The 18,658-nt window shown below is 44.3% G+C and overlaps 1 protein-coding gene across 4 annotated transcripts in view; it reads left to right on the top strand.

Moving 5' to 3' along the window:
* The window catches only part of tjap1 (tight junction associated protein 1 (peripheral)), a 106,693-nt gene that overhangs the window by 70,619 nt on the left and 17,416 nt on the right, over positions 1-18,658 (top strand). For 3 of the 4 annotated variants that reach the window (XM_078398807.1, XM_078398808.1, XM_078398810.1), the window contains 2 exons: positions 3,803-3,832; positions 4,780-4,887. In XM_078398807.1, coding sequence (XP_078254933.1) covers positions 3,803-3,832; positions 4,780-4,887 — 138 coding nt within the window. The remainder of the gene's footprint in view (positions 1-3,802; positions 3,833-4,779; positions 4,888-18,658) is intronic. The other variant, XM_078398809.1, reaches the window with a different exon arrangement.

The following is an 18,658-nucleotide window of genomic DNA, read 5'->3' on the forward strand; positions in this document are numbered from 1 at the left end:
TAAGGGGTAGGCCATTTAGAACGGAGATGAGGAAGAACTTTTTCAGTCAGAGGGTGGTGAAGGTGTGGAATTCTCTGCCTCAGAAGGCAGTGGAGGCCAGTTCGTTGGATGCTTTCAAGAGAGAGCTGGATAGAGCTCTTAAGGATAGCGGAGTGAGGGGGTATGGGGAGAAGGCAGGAACGGGGTACTGATTGATAGTGATCAGCCATGATCGCATTGAATGGCGGTGCTGGCTCGAAGGGCTGAATGGCCTACTCCTGCACCTATTGTCTATTGTCTATTGTCTACTCCTGGTGCAGCCTCACCAACTTGTACAACTGCGACATAACTCCCCAACTTCTATACTCAATTCCTCAACTGATGAAGGCCAGCGTGCCAAAATCACCTGTGACGCCACTTTCAGGGAAATCTGTACTTGCATTCCTAGATAACTCTACAACATTGTCTAAGGCCGTGCCCTTGCCAAGTTTGACTCCCAAAATGCAACACTTATCTGAATCACATTCCATTTTCCATTCCTCGACCCTTTTGCCCAGCTTATCAAGATCCTACTGTAATTTTTGATAATTATCTTCACTGTCTACAATACCAATTGTTTTACTAATATGTCTTGTAAATTCTCACCCAAATCATTAATAAAGGTGACAAACAGCAACGGGCTCAGCACCAATCCCTGAGGCACACCACTGATCACAGGCCGCCAGTCTGAAAAACAACCTCCCACCACCACCCTCTGCCTCCTACCATGAAGCCAATTCTATATCCTGTTAGCTAGCTCTCCGTGGATCCCATGCAATCTAAACTTCCAACGCAACCTACTGCATAGAATCTTCTCAAAGGCCTTGCTGAAGTTCATATGTCTATGTTCTTGCCATCATTAACCTTCTTGGTTACTTCTTTCAATAACCCAATCAAATTTATGAGACATGATCTCCCATGCACCAAATGCTGACTATCCCTAATCAACCCCTGCCTTTCCAAATGCATGTATATTTTATCCTTCAGAATCCTCTCCATTAACTTTCATGCTCTATTTGTTGCCTGGTTTATTGTTCTTGTTTTTCTTTGCAACCCTTCTTAAATAGAGGCACAGCATTATCCACACTCCTGTCTTCCAGCACCTCACCTATGTCTGACAATGATTCATATATCTCAGCCAGAGCTCCTGCAATTTCTTCTCCAGCTTCCCATATTGTTCTTGGATACACCTGATAAGGCAAGGGAGATTTATCTACCGCCTCGACTATAATACAGACTGTCCTTAAGCCTTTGCTATTAACTCTCCCAAATTCTCTCGTCTTCATGTTCTCTGTGAAAAAAGCAGGAGAAACATTCATTTAGGATCTTGCCCATCTCCTGCAGCTCTGCATATTGATGACCACTTTGGTTTCTGGGAGCCTTAGTCTCTCTCCTGTAGCCCTTTCCCCTTCAATAAATTCATAAAATCTCTTTCGAGATTTGGGAAGTTAAAGCAGGGCAGGACTTACACAGTAAATGGCAGGGCCTTTTCGAAAGAGGCCCCAAGTGGTACATATAGTTCCCTATAATGTGGCAACATAGGTAGACAGAGTGGTGAAGAATGCATTGGGCATGCTTGCCTTCATTGGCTGAAGCGTTGAGTTCAAGCATTGAGACATCATATTACAGTTGCATAAAATGTTGGTTGGGCTGCACTTGGAGTATTATATGCAGTTCCGGTCACCATGGATAGGAAATATGTGCTAAAGATAGAAAGGGTGCACAAGAGATTCACTGGGATGTTGCCTGGATTGAAGGAAATATTCGATAGGCTGAGTCTACTTTCTTTGGAGCACAGGAGGTTTAATGGTGACATGATTGAGATGTAGAAAATGTTGACAGCCAGTGACTGTTTTCCGTGGAAAGGATGTCTAAAACTAGGTTTATTTGAGAAGGGGTTTAAACAGGATCTAGGGGAGAATTTTTTCCTGTAGAGTAGTTTGTATCTGGAATAAGTTGCCAGAGGATGTGGTGGAGTCAGTTACAGTAACGATATTTAAGAGACACCTGGGCAGATACAAATGAATATGGACGGATATAGTCATGCAACACGGAAACAGGCCCTTCGGCCCACCTTGCCCATGTTGACCTAGATACCCCATCTGCACTAGTCCCACCTGTGTGCATTTGATCCATATCCCTCTACACCTTTCCATTCCATTTACCTGTCCAAATGTCTTTTAAATGTTGCTATAGTACCTGCCTCAATTATCTCCACTGGCAGCTCGTTCCATATACCCACCAACTTCTGGGTGAAAAAATTCCCCCTCAGGTTCCTATTAAATCTTTCCTCTCTCAACTTAAACCTATCTCCTCTTGTTATTTATTCCCCTACTCTGGGTAAGAGACTCTGTGCATTCACCCTATCTATTCACCTCATGATCTTATACACCTCTGTAAGATCATCCCTCAGCCTTCTGCACTCCAAGGAATAAAGCTTGTCCAGCTTCTCCCTCTAGCTCAGGCCCCCAAACCCTGGCAACATCCTCATATATCTTCCCTGCTTTCTTTCCAGCTTAACAACATCCTTCCTATAGCAGGGTGACCAAAACTGAACATAACACTCCAAATGTGGCCTCACCAATGTCTTGTACAACTGTAACATAACATCCCAAATCGGTCTGAAGAAGGGTCTCGACCCGAAACGTCACCCATTCCTTCTCTCCCGAGATGCTGCCTGACCTACTGAGTTACTCCAGCATTCTGTGTCTATTCCAATTTCTATACTCGGAACCCTGACTGATGAAGGCCAATGTTCCAAAACCTGCCTTGACCACCATATCTACCTGTAACGGCACTTACAAGGAACTACACACCTGAACTCCGGGATAACCCATGAGCTTATTGATTTGCAGAACACCCATGAACTGCTGAATGCCTATTGCTGATTCTGTGCTTTTATGTTCTTAAAAAGTGATCCCTACGATGCATATGGAATCCTTCGCTGGAAACCCGAATGGCTAGTGCCATATTCTTTTTGGAGATAGTAATGCAATGTGTGTGTGGAAAATGAAAAATCAACACCGACATAATTTTACTGTGCCAGCTGGAAGGCAGTACATTATCCTAAAGTGTGATCCACTGATGAGCAGGTTTTAATTTGCTTCGGTGAAGAAGCTGCTAAATGTTGGTGGTTTGCCCTGGAGGCCCACTTATCTGAATTTTTTGAGAAGGTAAATAATGTGTATCTGATCATGGGACAGAAACTGCCACCCTACTTTATGTCCTCTAATGGCATGTTCAGAACTTGTGGTGGGCAATGTACAGCAGTTGAAAATCTCTCAGCAGCATCACATCTGCAATTAATCTTTTACTCAGTACAAACTGGGTGATCAAACACTCAATTGGTGACAAAAATTAAACCAACCATTAGTGTTGTAATCATCTTCAAGCTGATGGTTATATGTTGGCCAGAGCTTATCTGGTTTAATGTGAATCAGTTCATTGAAGGATGACTGTTGAGTGAGCCGGAGGTCTTCTGACGAGTTGACGCAGATATTAAGAATTAATACAGAATTGCAGGTATTGTTTTCGGCAGATTAATTCAGTTGTGACTATTTCTTCCTTCATTCCCAAGAACTCTTATTGCTTTCACTGATCTGCTTCCATGTTTGTTTTAACTGCTAGAATGGGCTACAGTGAAAATACCAGGACAAAGTTGATTACTGGTACCAGTGAACCACTAGTACATTTGCACAGTAATTTCATTTTTAATTTGCTGAATCACTCATATGTGTTCTCTTTCTCTCCTCATGCTGCCTTTGCTGCCTCTGGTGTGTGTCAGGCCTCTATCAGCCAAAGCTGGATCTATGCAGTTGCGTCTTTCTTTTCACCATATTTCTGATTTATAATTATTAATAGAGATGTCACATTGTCACAGAATGCCTTCTCGCCATTATTCAAGATCTGTCCTACTGCAATGATGTCACCTGAAAAGCTGTAAACGGAGTTAGACCAAAATTTAGCCACACAGTCATGAGTGTATAGGAAGTATGGAAATGGGCTGAGAATGTATCCTTCTCTGCACTGGTGGCGCAAATTATCGCTGAGAACGTTTTGTCGCCTATCCTCACTGAATGTTGTCTAACATTGAATTCCCCAATTTTAGGTAGCTAATGAACAAACACTCCACCCTATCCTCCCCCCTCATCTATGCCTCATCCGAAGGTGCACCCATTTCTCTCTTTCCACTTCCCACCCATTGCCTCCCACCTATATTCCTTCCTCTGGTTTCACTCTATCACAAACCCTTTTGTCTTTTCATCTCTGTCCAACAATCTGCCAATCAAACCCCTTTTATCTATCACTTTTCAGGGTTTATCTCGCCCTCGCCTCTCTTCCAGCTTAGTACCCCATCCCCTCCCCACAACACTACAATTAGAATCCCGACCCTGAACATTGCAAATCCATGTTCTCCAGAGATGCTGCCTGACCCCTGAGTTACTCCAGCATTTTGTGTCTTTTTTAACGTGGCTATTGTTAGTTTGCATAATTTTGGTGTGGTATCTAGTCGCTGAATCACTAGTTATAATCATTGTATGACATTTTTCAGTGGTAAATCTATTGCAGCACTCTGTCATGGTTCCCTGCACCACTTAATCCAAAAAGGGCATCTTGATTGCACAGATTAACATGACTGTTTCCCCATATTTATAATGTTGGGTCATGTCCGAATAAACATCTGTTACTGTGCACGCGTCTTCTCATTAGCTCAGGATTCCTGATCTGTGTGTATAACCATGTTTATTTCCATTTCTGCAGATTGAAAAAGCTGAACTGGAAAAAAAGACCCTTGACTGGGAAATTGTGGAACTTACAAACAAATTACTTGATTCAAAAACTGCTATCAACAAACTGGAGGAGTTAAATGTAAGGCCAGCTAATTCTGCTTAGAGATTTTGGCAGCTTGAGGCTCTTTGTGACTCCAGGTGTAAGCCAACATGGTTGATTTGTAATCACCTCTTGATCTGGCCTAGTAAGCCATTCGATTCATGGATAATTAGACGGCCATTAGATGTTGGTCCACAGGCCCAACCTCGTCCCATTGATAAATAAAGAAATATCATCTTGTGCAAATCTGGGCAATGCTTGTAAACATTTACAGGCTGTGTATGCCACTTAAAAGCTGAAATAGATAGTCTACCATTGTTTTAGTACAAATGTGATAATAAAACATTCCCTGTTCCACAGTCCATCCATGTCATGTTTAATACTGCCTCATATACAATGGGTGCATTTTGTAGATGGCTGCTTGACGACATTACATGTGATTGACAGGCACTAGGTTGCTCCACAGTACATTCTGGTTAAATTTACTAAACCAGAAAATGTTACAGACTCTAGACTGCTGCATATATAGTTCTTTTCTTGGGTATCAAAGACCTTGATTAACTGATATTTGTACTGCATTGGCGGACCCTAAGACTGGCAATTTAATCTGATTTATGAGCCACTTGTTCTTTCAATAGTTCTCCTTCGTTGTTGTAGATGGTCATTTCATGCCGGAGGTTGTCTTTCGACTTGTATCAGCTGAATGTTGGCTCTGGCAAAAGCTCAGTAATTTGGATACCAATCATATTATAGTCAAGGAGGTGTTGGAGGTCCAAATCGCGTGAAGGTGGAGAAATCTTATCAGGTATATCTAAGGACACTGGGAAGAAATTGTAGGAGCCCTGGCTGAGATATATGAATCATCATTGGTGAGATGTCAGAAGAATGAAAGGTAGTTAATAGTGTCTCCAGTTAATGTACTGTGGAGCAACCTAGTGAAGTTTGTTATCAAGAATAACAGCATGATCTTGGTAAGTGGCCCAAGTAAGGACAAATGGCGTTTGTCAAGTAAGTGCGAGGAGTTGCATTTTGGGAAATCATGGTCGGATGAATGGTAGGGCCCTGGGGAGTGTTGGAGAGCAGAGGGATCGAGCAGTGCAAGTATATAGTTCCCTGGAAGTGGCATTTCAGATAGATAGGCTGGTGAAGAAGAGTTTTGGCATGTTGGCTTTCAGTCAGGGAATTGAGTATAAAAGTTGGGACACTATGTTACAGTTGTACTAGACCTTGGTGATGCTGCACTTGCAGAATTGTGTTCCATTTTGGTCTCCCTGCTGTAGGAAAGATGCTATTAAACTGGAAAGAGTGCACAGAAGATTCCGAGGACGTTGTCAGGACTGGAAGGCCTGAGTTATCGGGAGTGTTTGGGAAGGCTAAGACGTTATTCCTTGAAGCGTAGGAGATGGAGGAGTGAAGGTGATGACGGGTGATACAGTGAAACGCAGCAGGGCGACAGTGAAAACTAGTATAACGACTAGGGTCGAGGAGGGATGGAGAAAGAGGGGATGCAAGGGTTACTTGCAAGTTGGAGAAATCAATATTCATATTGCTGAGTTGTAAGCTACCCAAGTGAAATATGAGGTGCTGTTCCTCCAATTTGCGTTTGGCCTTACACTGGCAATGGAGGAGGCCCAGGACAGAAAGGTCAGTCAGGAATGGGAAGGAGTTAAAGTGTTCAGCAACTGGAAGATCGCGTAGGCCAAGGCGGACCTCAATGTGTCTGGTCTAGAATGCGAAAAGTTAATCCAGACTTCCTTTTTTGATTATTATCGTGTGACTTGCAGTGAGGCAACACAGATGAGTAAGGACATGAATAAACTTGCCTCTGACTGAAGAATTTAATAACATTCTTCAAAGGAATTCATGCTGTAGTTATTGCCAAACATTCCTTGCTACTGACAGTTGATCAGACTTGCATCTGAATAGTAATCTTTGACAATGTGACATCTAATGAAACAAACACATGCTGACATTAATGTATGTCCTATGTACTGAGCAGGTAATTTGTTTGATCATTTTATCAGCTCTCTTTTCTGTTGATTGTAGTGGAGGAGGATTATTGGATGTGTTGAGCTGCCTAAATTGTGACATCTGAGCTATGGATGCTGTTTTTCCAGGATGTACATTGAATCAACAGTGGTTCTGTTTCATTATTTTGCTTTCAAGTGGCCAACAGTGAAAGTGCTTATCCTGAGTGTAGTCAGGTTTATTTTGCAGTTTATTGTTCAGCACCTTGCATAATGATCAAGTCTATGCATCTGTGCAGTAAGGCCTAACATCAAAGAATGGTTATACAATTAGGCCACTGCTATACCACCATCAGAGATGGTGATGCCTATCGCTCTATCCCTCATCTTCACTTTGGGAATTCCGACAGATTGGCTGTGCTCTTTCTTCCAGAATATAAGCAGCAACTGAAGAGCGTGCTCCAGCAGTGAGGACGGCACAGAACTGTCAGGGGATTCAGAGGAATGACTCTGGGATCTCTTGGAATCAGTAGACGGGGCGATGTTCAAGGACCCGGCAGTGGACCTGAATAAATACGCCACAGTTGTTACCGACTTCATAAAGGAATGTGTGGAGGAGTGTGTTCCTACTAAAACCACCTGAGTGTTCCCTAATCAGACGCCTTGGATGAACCAGAAAGTCCGCATTCTCCTAATGACTATATCTCAAGCATTCAAGTCTGACGACACAATTATACAAGGTCCAAATACGACCAGATAAGGCCATCAAAAAAGCTAAAAGGGACTTTCGCTGTAAACTGGAGGGTAAGGCAGATGTCAGCTGCTGTGGCTGGGCTTGCACGCCATCACTTCCTCCAATGCAAAATCAGGGGAGATCAAGCGACGCTCGCTTTGATAGGGAGATAGCGATGGTATTACAATCTCGGTCACAGAGGCCAATATCAAAACACCCTTTTTCTTATGGCTACGTGTGGTTGCAAGAGTGCTATGTTTACATTCCTGTTGTGCTACTGCAAGTAAGAATTTCATGATTTTGTTTCGGGACCTATGACATAAAACTCTCTTGACTCTCGATCCTTCCTTAAATCTGGGGACCGAAATTGTGCACAGTTTGAGATATGGCCTCAAAACTTGAAAGCACATCCCAGTAGGTTCAAGAACAGCTTCCCCCCCCCCCCCCCCCATTTTTATTCAGACTTTTGCACTGACTTCTCATAGGTCCGGGACGAATTCCCGATTTTAAAATATTAATCTTTGCAGCCCTTGCACTTTTATTATCTGCATTCTCTAGTTGTGACATTATGTTCTGCACTTTGTTTATTTTCTCTTTTTCACAACCTGATGTACTCATGTATGATATGATATGGGGTCAACAAATTGGAAGTGTATGGGTGAAGTTAAAGGGAAAGAGAGTGCAGGAAATGTTACAGAAGTCTCCAGAATCAACAGGGCGGGAAGTTTAAGAAGGGATAACAGAGTACGGTCAGGTAAAATCGGGACCGAAATGTGAGAGGGAAGGAGAATACCAAATTAAAGGTGTTGTATTTGAATGCGCGCAGTATAGAAACAAAGTGGATGAGCTTGTGGCACAGTTAGAAATTGGTAGGTATGATGGTGTGGGACTTATAGAGACGTGGCTGCAAGAGGATTGGAGCTGGGAGCTGAATCTTCAAGGTTATATGTCCTACCGAAAAGACAGACAGGTGGGCAGAGGGGGTGGGGCAGCATGTTGGCAAGGAATTAAATTGAGTCCTTAGCTAGGGGTGCCATAGGATCAGAGGATGTAGAGTCATTGTGGATAGAGGTGAGAAATTGAATGGGTAAAAAGACCCTAATGGGAGTTATTTACAGGCCCCCAATAGCTAGAATATAGGATATAGGTTACATCAGGAGATACAATTGAGATGTATGAAAGGCAATGCTACGGTGGTCATGGGAGATTTCAATAAGCAGGTAGACTGGGAAAATCAGGTTGGTACTGGACCCCAAGAAAGGAAATTTGTAGAGTGCCGCCGAGATGGCTTCTTAGAGTAGCTTGTAGTGGAGCCTACCAGGGAAAAGACAATTCTGGATTTAGTGTGATGTAATGAACCGGATTTGATAAAGGAACTTAAGGTAAAGGAACCACTCGGAGGTAGCGATCACAACATAAGATCTGCAAATTGAGAGGGAGAAGGTGAAATCAGGTGTGTCGGTATTGTAACTGAGGAAAGGGGACTACAGAGGCATGACAACACTTTGCTACATTAAACTCAATTTGTCAGGTTTTTGACTACTAAATCTATATCCTGTTGCAGTGTCTAAATCTCCACAAAACAGCCTGCCCTTCCACCTATTTTCTGCATCATCAGTGTTGGTATTGCAGCTGAGCAAAAGGGGACTACAGAGGCATGAGCAAAGTTGACTGGAAAAGAACCCTAGTAGGGAAGACGGTGGAACAGCAATGGCAGGAATTTCTGGGAATAACCTGGAAGATGCAGGATCTTTTCATTCCAAAGAGGAAGAAAGATTCTAAGGGGAGAAAGAGGCGACCGTGGCTGACACGTAAAGTCAAGACCAGTATAAAACTAAAAGAGAATGCGTATAACATAGCAAAGATTAGTGAAGTTGGACCACTGGAGAATGATGCACGAGAAGTGATAATGAGGAATAAAGAAATGGCAGTGGCGTTGAATAACCTTTTTGCATTAGTCTTCACAGTGGAAGACGCCAGCAACGTGCCTGAAATTCAAGAGAGTCAGGGGGTGGAAGTTAGTGGAATGGCTACTACTAGGGAGAAGATACGTGGGAAGCTGAAGGTGGATAAGTCACCTGGACCTGATGGACTGCACCCTAGGGTTCTGAAAGAGGTGGCTTTAGAGATAGTGGAGGCATTGACAGTGATATTTCAGATGATTGGAAATTTGCCAATATTGCCCCGCTGCACGAGAAGGGATCAAAGCAGAACAGTGGGAACTATTCTGACTTTGGTGGTTGGTAAGATTTTAGGGTCTATTATTATTATTATGAAGGATGAGGTTACGGAGTACTTAAAAGTTTACGATAAAATAGGCCGAAGTCAGCATGGCTGACACATATGATAAGAGCATCTCTTTCCAATCTTTGCCTCAATTCTCATCCTCTTCTCTAGAGATTGGTTTTGACGTTCCGCTTCTCCATTAGCTTGCGGCCTCTTTGGTGTAACTTTGTGATGGTCCACACCTGTGTTCTTCATGTAGTCCGCAAACCTCTGAGAAATGAACTGAGAGGCCCATTGAATATAATGTCACTGGTAGACCGTGTCTTGCGAAGATTTCCATCCAAACTACAATCTTTTCCGATTGTTGTAGACTTCATTATCGCATATTCGTAATATCTGCTGTAATAATCAATCATAACTAGTATTAGTTTTCCTGATGGAAGTGGGCCTAGAAAATCTACAGCAACATCTTCCCATGGACCTGTCGGTAACAATGTGCTTTGTATTGGCTCAGGTGGATTGGGTCTGCTTACCTTTTGACATCTATGCCATGACCTCGTCTATCGTTCTATATCTTTTTATCTAGATCCCTGGCCACCATAATTTTGTAGGAACATTTTGTTGAGTTCCAACAACTCCTAAATGTACCTCGTGAGCCAACGCAATCATCCTTGACCTCAGCTTTTTGGGCACTACGATCCCGTTTCCTCCCAGCACACACCTTCCAATTGTGCTTAGTTCATCTCTGATAACTGCATATGTCCTGTGTGGACATTCCTCCCAGTCACCTCGATTCTACTCTCTAACATCTTGTAGTTCTGGATCCTTGTCTGACTCGTCTTCTTTTTCATCATATAATCCTCAAACATTTTCACCACCTCCAACGGGATCCCACTACTGGCCACATCTTCCTATCTCCACCCCTTTCTGCTTTCAGCAGAGACCATTCCCTCCGAAACTCCCTAGTACACTCGTCCCTTCCCGCCCAAACCACCCCCTCTCCAGGTAATTTCCCCTGCAACCACAGGAGATGCACCACCTGTCCCTTTACAAATTGGAGGAACAGCACCTCATATTTCGCTTTGGTAGTTTACACCCCAGCGGTATGAACATATTCTAACTTCAGATAGCCCTTGCTTTCTCTATCCCCTCCCCTTCCCAGTACTCCCACTAATCTTACTGTCTCCGGGTACATTCTATCATTGTCCCGCCCCTCCCCTGACATCAGTCTGAAGAAGGGTCTCGACCCGAAACGTCACCCATTCCTTCTCTCCAGTGATGCTGCCTGACTCGCTGAGTTACTCCAGCATTTTGTGTCCACCTTCGATTTAAACCAGCATCTGCAGTTCTTTCCTACACATCTTATTTTTCCCTTGTTCTCACTGCTCTTGTTTTTCGAACTTCTTTCGCAGCTTTAATCTTGCCTTCAGCTCGATTGATGCCATTACTGGTCACTTTGTAGCCCATAAACACCAATTCTGAAACACCAAGAAAAGATTTGTCTGCTTTCACTCAATTCAGTCGCCTTCTACTGAACTAGTGTCTGCCTCATGTTCCTCACATATGGTGCCATGAATAATGATATCATCTGAGATGTTTGCCGTTCCAGAAATCCCTTGAGTTACCTTTTCTATTTCATATTGATAATCTCTGGTGCGGCATTGTCTCCAAACAACACTTTCTTATATCGTTTTTTTTTTTTTTTTTCAATAGGTGCAAGAGTAGGCCATTTGGCCCTTCGAGCCAGCACCGTCATTCAATGTGATCATGGCTGATCATTCTCAATCAGTACCCCGTTCCTGCCTTCTCCCCATACACCCTGACTCCGCTATCGTTAAGAGCTCTATCTAGCTCTCTCTTGAATGCATTCAGAGAATGCAGTGTGTGACAAAAGTAGTTATTTTCCTCGACTCTGGGTCTAACTCCAACTGATGATACCCCACTTTAGGTCTAACTTTGAAAATACTTTGCTTGTAGATAGCTCTTGTAAGACCTCATTGAGGTGTCTCTCTCATATTATTGCCTCATGTACTTGTCTCATGTCCACACAAAGCCTTATCTCTCCATTTGGTTTTGGTACTACCACAACTGAACTGACCCATGGTGTCGATTCTTCAACAGGTTCAATGATATCTTGTTCAATGAGCTCTTGGATCTTAGCCTTAACCTTTTCTCTTAATCCAAATGTTCTTCTTCTCATTGGTTGTGCTACAGGCTTAATATTTGGGTCTATCTTCAGTTTGAAGATCACGCAATTTCCCAATGCCTACATATACTGGCTTGAACATCTTTAAGTTCGCATATGATTTCAGCGAGTTCACATTTGTCCCAATGCTAAGCACACCTAATGCTTGAGCAGTCTCTACTCATGCTTAGCTCTCCTTGATTACCACAAATTCAGCCATAGTGTGCTTATCACCTGCTTGGATCCCTGCCTTGAAACCTCCAATGGTCTGGAGTGGGGTTTCGATGATGTATAAGGATGATGTATCCTATAAGGATCCAATTTCTTCTCACTACTTTCTTGAAGTGTATTTTATCTTATTCTGTTTAATGTCTTCCCACTGTGCTCTATCAATAACATTGCTATCACTTCCCGACTCTACTATAACGTCTACTTCCACGCCTCCAATTCTCACCGACACCTTTGTGTGCTTATTGTTCATAGCAACAGCATATCCTGCATTCATCCATGATTCATCACGTTCACATTCACTCGGACATTAATCAACATGGCGCAAATTTTGGTAGTGTCCATCTCTCTTCCCTCTTCCTTAAAATATATTTGTTTTTCCATCATCTCTCTTTGGTTTGCCTGAGGTCGACACTTCTTTGCAAAATGGTCTTTTTTCCCCATACTTTCGGGCAGCATGAATCCTTGGCAAAATGTCCAAAATTCCCACATCTAAAACACTCACAATCATCTTCAGCTTCGGAATGACCCATAACGTGGCTTCCTCCATCCAACCTCGGTCTGAAACTGGATTTCTGCAGGCAATTTTCAGTGTTTCTCCTAACGATAGTGTGTCACCTTTCTCCAACAACTTGCGTCTCAAGTCATTTGATTTGAAACTGTGCAACCTGATCCCTGATTTGATTCTCCAACGTGACTCCATAGTTGCAGCCCTCAGAAACTTGACGTAATCTTGTGACAAACTGAGCAATGCTCTCTGTGTCGATTGGGGAAATACACATCGTTGAAATGTAGCATTTGTTTGCACTACATAATGCTTCTTCATAGCAGCAACTGCCATCGCATAATCTGCTTTTTCTCCCGTCTCTGGTAGTGTTTGGAAAGTCTCCGGAACTGAAGTTCCAGCACTGTACAATAACAATGCTCTCCGTCGTGTGAGCTCTCCGGCGTTGCTCCTTCAACAAGCAGAGCTAAGCTACCTGGGTAGGAGCCAAATTCCCCCAGCCATGCATCAACCTTTGCACTCACAACACTCGCCTCCCCATTTGGGCCGAATGAATTCAAACTTCTAATTCCAACTGCTTCGTTAAACGCCACATCTGCTTCAGAAGTTGAACTAAACAATTACTCGTTCATCCTCGTCACCAATGTCAGATCCTCGCCTGGATCTGAATATTATAAACACATTTCATGGACACTGAACATGAACGCGTTGGTTTATTTGTCCACCATTCCTTCACATCCCGGCAACATGTGTCCTCTGACCTTTCTGACTCATAGTAACACGTGATACATTGAAATATTATGTCAGTTACCATGACAACCAGGACACAGGTCAATAGGTGAATTAAAGGATGTAAAAGATGTTTCTTTTACGTCACCCATTCCTTCTCTCCAGAGATGCTGCCTGCCTAAGTTACTCCAGCATTTTGTGATACCTTTCTTTTCTACCATCCGAAGGAATATGAGACTAAGGAAGTTATGATCGAACTGCATGCAACACTGGTTATTCAATCACTTTAGTCTGAAGACGGGTCTTGACCCAAAAAATCACCTATTTCTTCTCTCCAGAGATGCTGCCTGTCCCGCTGAGTTACTCCAGCATTTTGTGTCTACCTTTGATTTAAACCAGCATCTGCAGTTTTTTCCTACATACTTTAGTACTGAGTTATGTCAAGTTACAGAAATGTGATTGCAGTGGATATATATGAGGATTTTGCCGGTGCTAAGAAGGTTTAGCTGTGTGGAAAAAATGAAAATCAAAAAGCTGATACATTAACAGACAATGTTTAAAAATATATATCAGCACCCATGGAGAGAAAAACAGTTAACATTTCAGTTTTAGGGCCTGATGAATAATCCCAGGTAGACTGTAGGAGGTTTCTCTGGAATAGAGGAGGTTAATGATGACTTAATTGGTAGGAAGGAACTGCAGATGGTGGTTTAATAATAATAATAATAAAGTATTTTATTTATATAGCGCTTTTCATATACTCAAAGACGCTTTACAGAGATTTAGAGAACATAGGGAAATTAATAAATAGATAAATAAGTAAATAAATAAACGAACAGAGAAAGGAGACAGAAGGTGAGGTGACCTTCAGTGGTTGAAGGCAGTACTGAACAGGTGAGACTTCAGCGATGTTTTGAATGTGGTGAGTGTGGAGGAGTCTCTAACGTTTTGGGGTAGTGAGTTCCATAGGGTGGGAGCAGCAATGGAGAAAGCCCTGTCCCCCCAGGATCTGAGTTTGGTCCGGATGTGGGGGGATAGGAGATTGGCAGCAGCAGAGCGGAGGGTGCAGGTGGGAGTGTGCCTGTGGAGGAGGTCGGTCAGGTAGGATGGGGCCAGGTTATGGAGGGCTTTGTAGGTTATGAGGAGGATTTTGCACTGGATTCTCTGGGGGATGGGGAGCCAGTGGAGTTTATAAAGGACGGGGGTGATATGGTCACGGATCGGGGTGTGGGTGAGTAGACGGGCAGCGGAGTTTTGAATGTATTGAAGTTTACTGATGATTTTTGAGGGTGCGCCATAGAGGAGGCTGTTGCAGTAGTCCAGACGGGAGGTGATGAAGGCGTGGATGAGGGTTTCTGCAGCTGTGGAGGAGAGGGATGGACGGAGACGGGCAATGTTTTTGAGGTGGAAGAAGGCTGTCTTTGTGATGTGTTTGATGTGTTTGTCGAAGGAGAGGGCTTGATCAAAGATGATTCCAAGATTCCGGATGTGAGGTGAGGTGGATACTGGGAGACCATCAATGTTGAGGATGAAGTTTTGGGTGGATTTGGTGAGCGTTTTTGGACCAATGATGATGATTTCAGATTTGTTGCAATTAAGTTTGAGGAAATTTGATTGAAGCCAAGATTTTATTTCAGTGATGCAGTTTGTCAGTGTAGAGTGTGTGGTGGGGGAGATTGACTTGGTGGAGATGAGGAGCTGGATATCATCGGCGAAGCAGTGGAAGTTGAGACCATGACGGCGGATTAATTGACCAAGGGGGAACAGGTAGAGGATGAAGAGGAGGGGGCCAAGGACTGAGCCTTGGGGGACACCTTGGGGGAGGGGAGCGGTGGGGGATTTACAGTTGTTAATGGAGATGAACTGGTGTCTGTCAGAGAGGTAAGATTTGAACCAGGATAGGGCTGTGCCGGTGATGTTAAGGGAGGTTTCAAGTCGGGTGAGGAGAATGGAGTGATTTATGGTGTCAAAGGCGGCGCTGAGGTCAAGTAGGATGAGGATGTTGAGGTTGCCAGCGTCGGAGGAGAGGAGAATGTCGTTTGTGATTTTGAGGAGCGCAGTTTCAGTACAGTGGTTTGAGCGGAATCCGGATTGGAAAGTTTCATACAGGTTATTGGTAGAGAGGTGGTATTTGAGTTGGGAAGATACAGCACGTTCCAAAACTTTGGACAGAAAGGGTAGGTTGGAGATTGGTCTGAAGTTGTTTGGGGTGTCAGGGTTTAGACCAGGTTTTTTCAGAATGGGGTGACAGCAGCGATTTTGAGGGATGGCGGGACGATGCCAGTGGACAGGGAGGAGTTTATTGTTGCAGTGATAAGTGGAGAGAGCAGGAAGGCAGGCCTTGACAAAGCTGGAGGGGATGGGGTCCAGAGAGCAGGTGGCAGTTTTTATTCCTGTGAAGAGGTCAGAGAGGTCGGTGGTGGAGATTGGGGAGAATTGAGGTAGGGGCTGACAGGATAAGGGGGGGCAGGTGGTTTGAGGGGGAGCAGGTGCGTTGGTGGTTAAGGTGCTGTAGATGTTGTCTATTTTGCTTTGGAAGAATGAAAGGAAAGTGGTGCATTTGTCAACTGTGAATGATTGGGAGATGGTGTCCAGGGGGCTGAGGAGTTTGTTTATTGTAGAGAAGAGTGTTTTTGGGTTTCCGGAGCCAGAGTGAATTATTTGAGAGTAGTAGGTGGAGTGGGCGCGGGAGAGGGTATCTTTGTAGTGCTGCATGTGGTCTTTGTAGGCTTGGGAGTGAATTGTGAGACCTGTTTTGTTGCGGAGTCTTTCAAGTTGGCGGGCATGAGTTTTCATCACGCGGAGTTCAGGGGTAAACCAGGGAGCAGAGTGGGTGAAGGAAACTGTTTTGGTTTTTATAGGTGCAAGCTGGTCGAGGCAGGAGGAGAGAGTGCGGTTGTAGTAGTCAGTGAGGTCAGAGGGGCTGTGGAGGTCAACGAAGGGAGAGGTGGACATTATTTCAGAGAGGGAGGATGAGAGCGAGGTAGGTGAAACAGAGTTCAGCTTACGGAAGTTGATTTTGCGTTTTTGTTTTGGAGCTGGGGTGGGAATGTTGACAGACATGGTGATGGCTAAGTGATCAGAGAGGGTGGGGTCGGAGCCAGAGAGGTGATGTAGATTTAGTCCAGTGGAGCAGACAAGGTCCAGAATGTGCCCACGGTTATGGGTGGGAAAATTGACGTGTTGAGTGAGGTTAAAGCAGTTGAGTATTTCAGTGAAGTCAGCGGTTATTGTGGAGTCAGTGGAGTCCATATGGATGTTGAAATCACCGAGGAGGAGGATTGAGGGGGAGAGAGAACAGAACTGGGTCAGAAAGTCAGAGAAATCAGAAAGGAATGATGGGTGTGGTTTGGGAGGGCGGTAGACAACTGCCATGACTAATTTTGTGTGGCCAGAGAGTTTGAAAGCCAGGTGTTCAAATGAAGGAGCAGATGAGATGGAGATGAGGTTGATCTTGAAGTCCTGTCGGTGAATTACGGCAATCCCACCACCTCGGCCTTCCGAGCGTGGTTTATTGATGTAGGAGTATCCGTTGGGTGTAGTGAGGTTGAGTGGGAGGTAATCCAGAGGTTGTTGCCAGGTTTCTGTCAGACAGAGGAAGTCCAGTTTATTTTCCAGGATGAAGTCATTTAGAATGTGGCTTTTATTGTTGAGGGACCGGATGTTGAGCAGAGTGAGCTTCATGTTGCTTTGTGTGGTGTGGATGGACACGGGTGATTTAGCCAGGGCTTGTAGACAGGGGGCACGCTCGTGTGCGTTGTTGTGATGACGTAATGGACGAGTGGAAGTCCGATCAGCTGACCAGAGTGCAGCGATGGAGTGACCGGTCTGGGAGTAGACAAACTTGTGACCGGAGCCTCTGTGGATGTATTTGGGTTGTCGTAGAAGTCCGTGGTTGATGATGGCAGAGATGCATGTCGGAGTGGAGTGGTTGTTGAGCTGGAGCAGCCTCGCAGCGAAGTACTTCAGTGCCATGCCAGGCAGGAGCGAAGGAGCATAGAGCCCGGAGAGATCAAACCGTCACAGCAGGCACAACAGGCTGATCCAGAGCAAGGCCTATGAGGACCGAGGAAGCTGAGCAGCCTAAGGGTTAAATAGGGAGCTGAGGACGTGCAGGCAGAGGAGGTAGCCAGGCAGCCAGGCAGCTGTTAGCGTTAGCGTTAGCGAGTTGATGACTGCAGCGCTAGCTGTCAGGTAACCCACAGGGGAGCAGTCCAAGCCAGCAGAGACAGGAGCACAGACAGGAGTGAGAGGTCCAAGGGTGCGGAGTCCAAGGGTGCGGAGGCAGCGGTGGAAGAGCTGGGCAGATGATACCAGGTGGTCAAGCAGAAGGATTAGTTTAAGCAGAGGGATTTTTGCAAGCTGAGAAAAACTTTTCAAAAACGGCAAAATTGAGAAATTGAGGAGAAAAACAAAAGGTTTGGGGAAAACTGAATAGTTAGGCAGCAACTGTGGAAACGTGTCGGAAGGAACTGTAGATGCTGGTTTAAACCGAAGATTGACACAAAAAGCTGTATTAACTCAGTGGGACAGACATCTCTGGTGAGAAGGAATCGGTTTTCGTTTTGGGTTGAGACCCTTCTTCAGACGTCTGAACTTTAGACCTAGGCCACTCATTGCTTATACACCCCATTCCTTCTCTCCAGAGATGCTGTCTGTCCCACTGAGTTATTCCAGCTTATTGTGCCTAGCACTGGGAAAGTTTGAGATCCAAAAGCTTTTCTTCAGTATTTTTGTTTTTATTTCAGACTTACGGTCTCTGCAGTTTTATTCGATTTTCATATCCCATTTTGTGGGTTCTGGAAGTCATGTCCTGCGAGGGTGTTAAAACAAACTCATCACAATAGAACAATATTTTGATGTGTGCTTGAGGAGCAGTGGCACTGGAATATGAGAGTATACGAGGAGGAGTCGGTCTCCTGGTCCCTTAGACCTGCTCTATCTATCAACATGATCATGGCTGATCTACCAAGGCCCCAACACTTCCTCTATATCACTTCCAAGTAGCCCTCAATACCCTAATCTTTCAATAATTTACTTACCTCCAATGATATTACTTCACCTACCTTCCATGATTGACTGATTAATGGAATGTGGTTGGACAGCTCTATGCTAAAGTGACAGAGTGGTCTCCTGTGTTCTACCTTCAATTACATGGAACCAGAGGTCAGGTGATATTGGATCTGAGATTATGTGCTGTCAGGTGGGTTTGCATATGGGTCCTGGGTTTGGATGTG

Source organism: Rhinoraja longicauda, chromosome 5 (assembly GCF_053455715.1).
Source record: "Rhinoraja longicauda isolate Sanriku21f chromosome 5, sRhiLon1.1, whole genome shotgun sequence".
Lineage (NCBI taxonomy): Eukaryota > Metazoa > Chordata > Chondrichthyes > Rajiformes > Arhynchobatidae > Rhinoraja > Rhinoraja longicauda.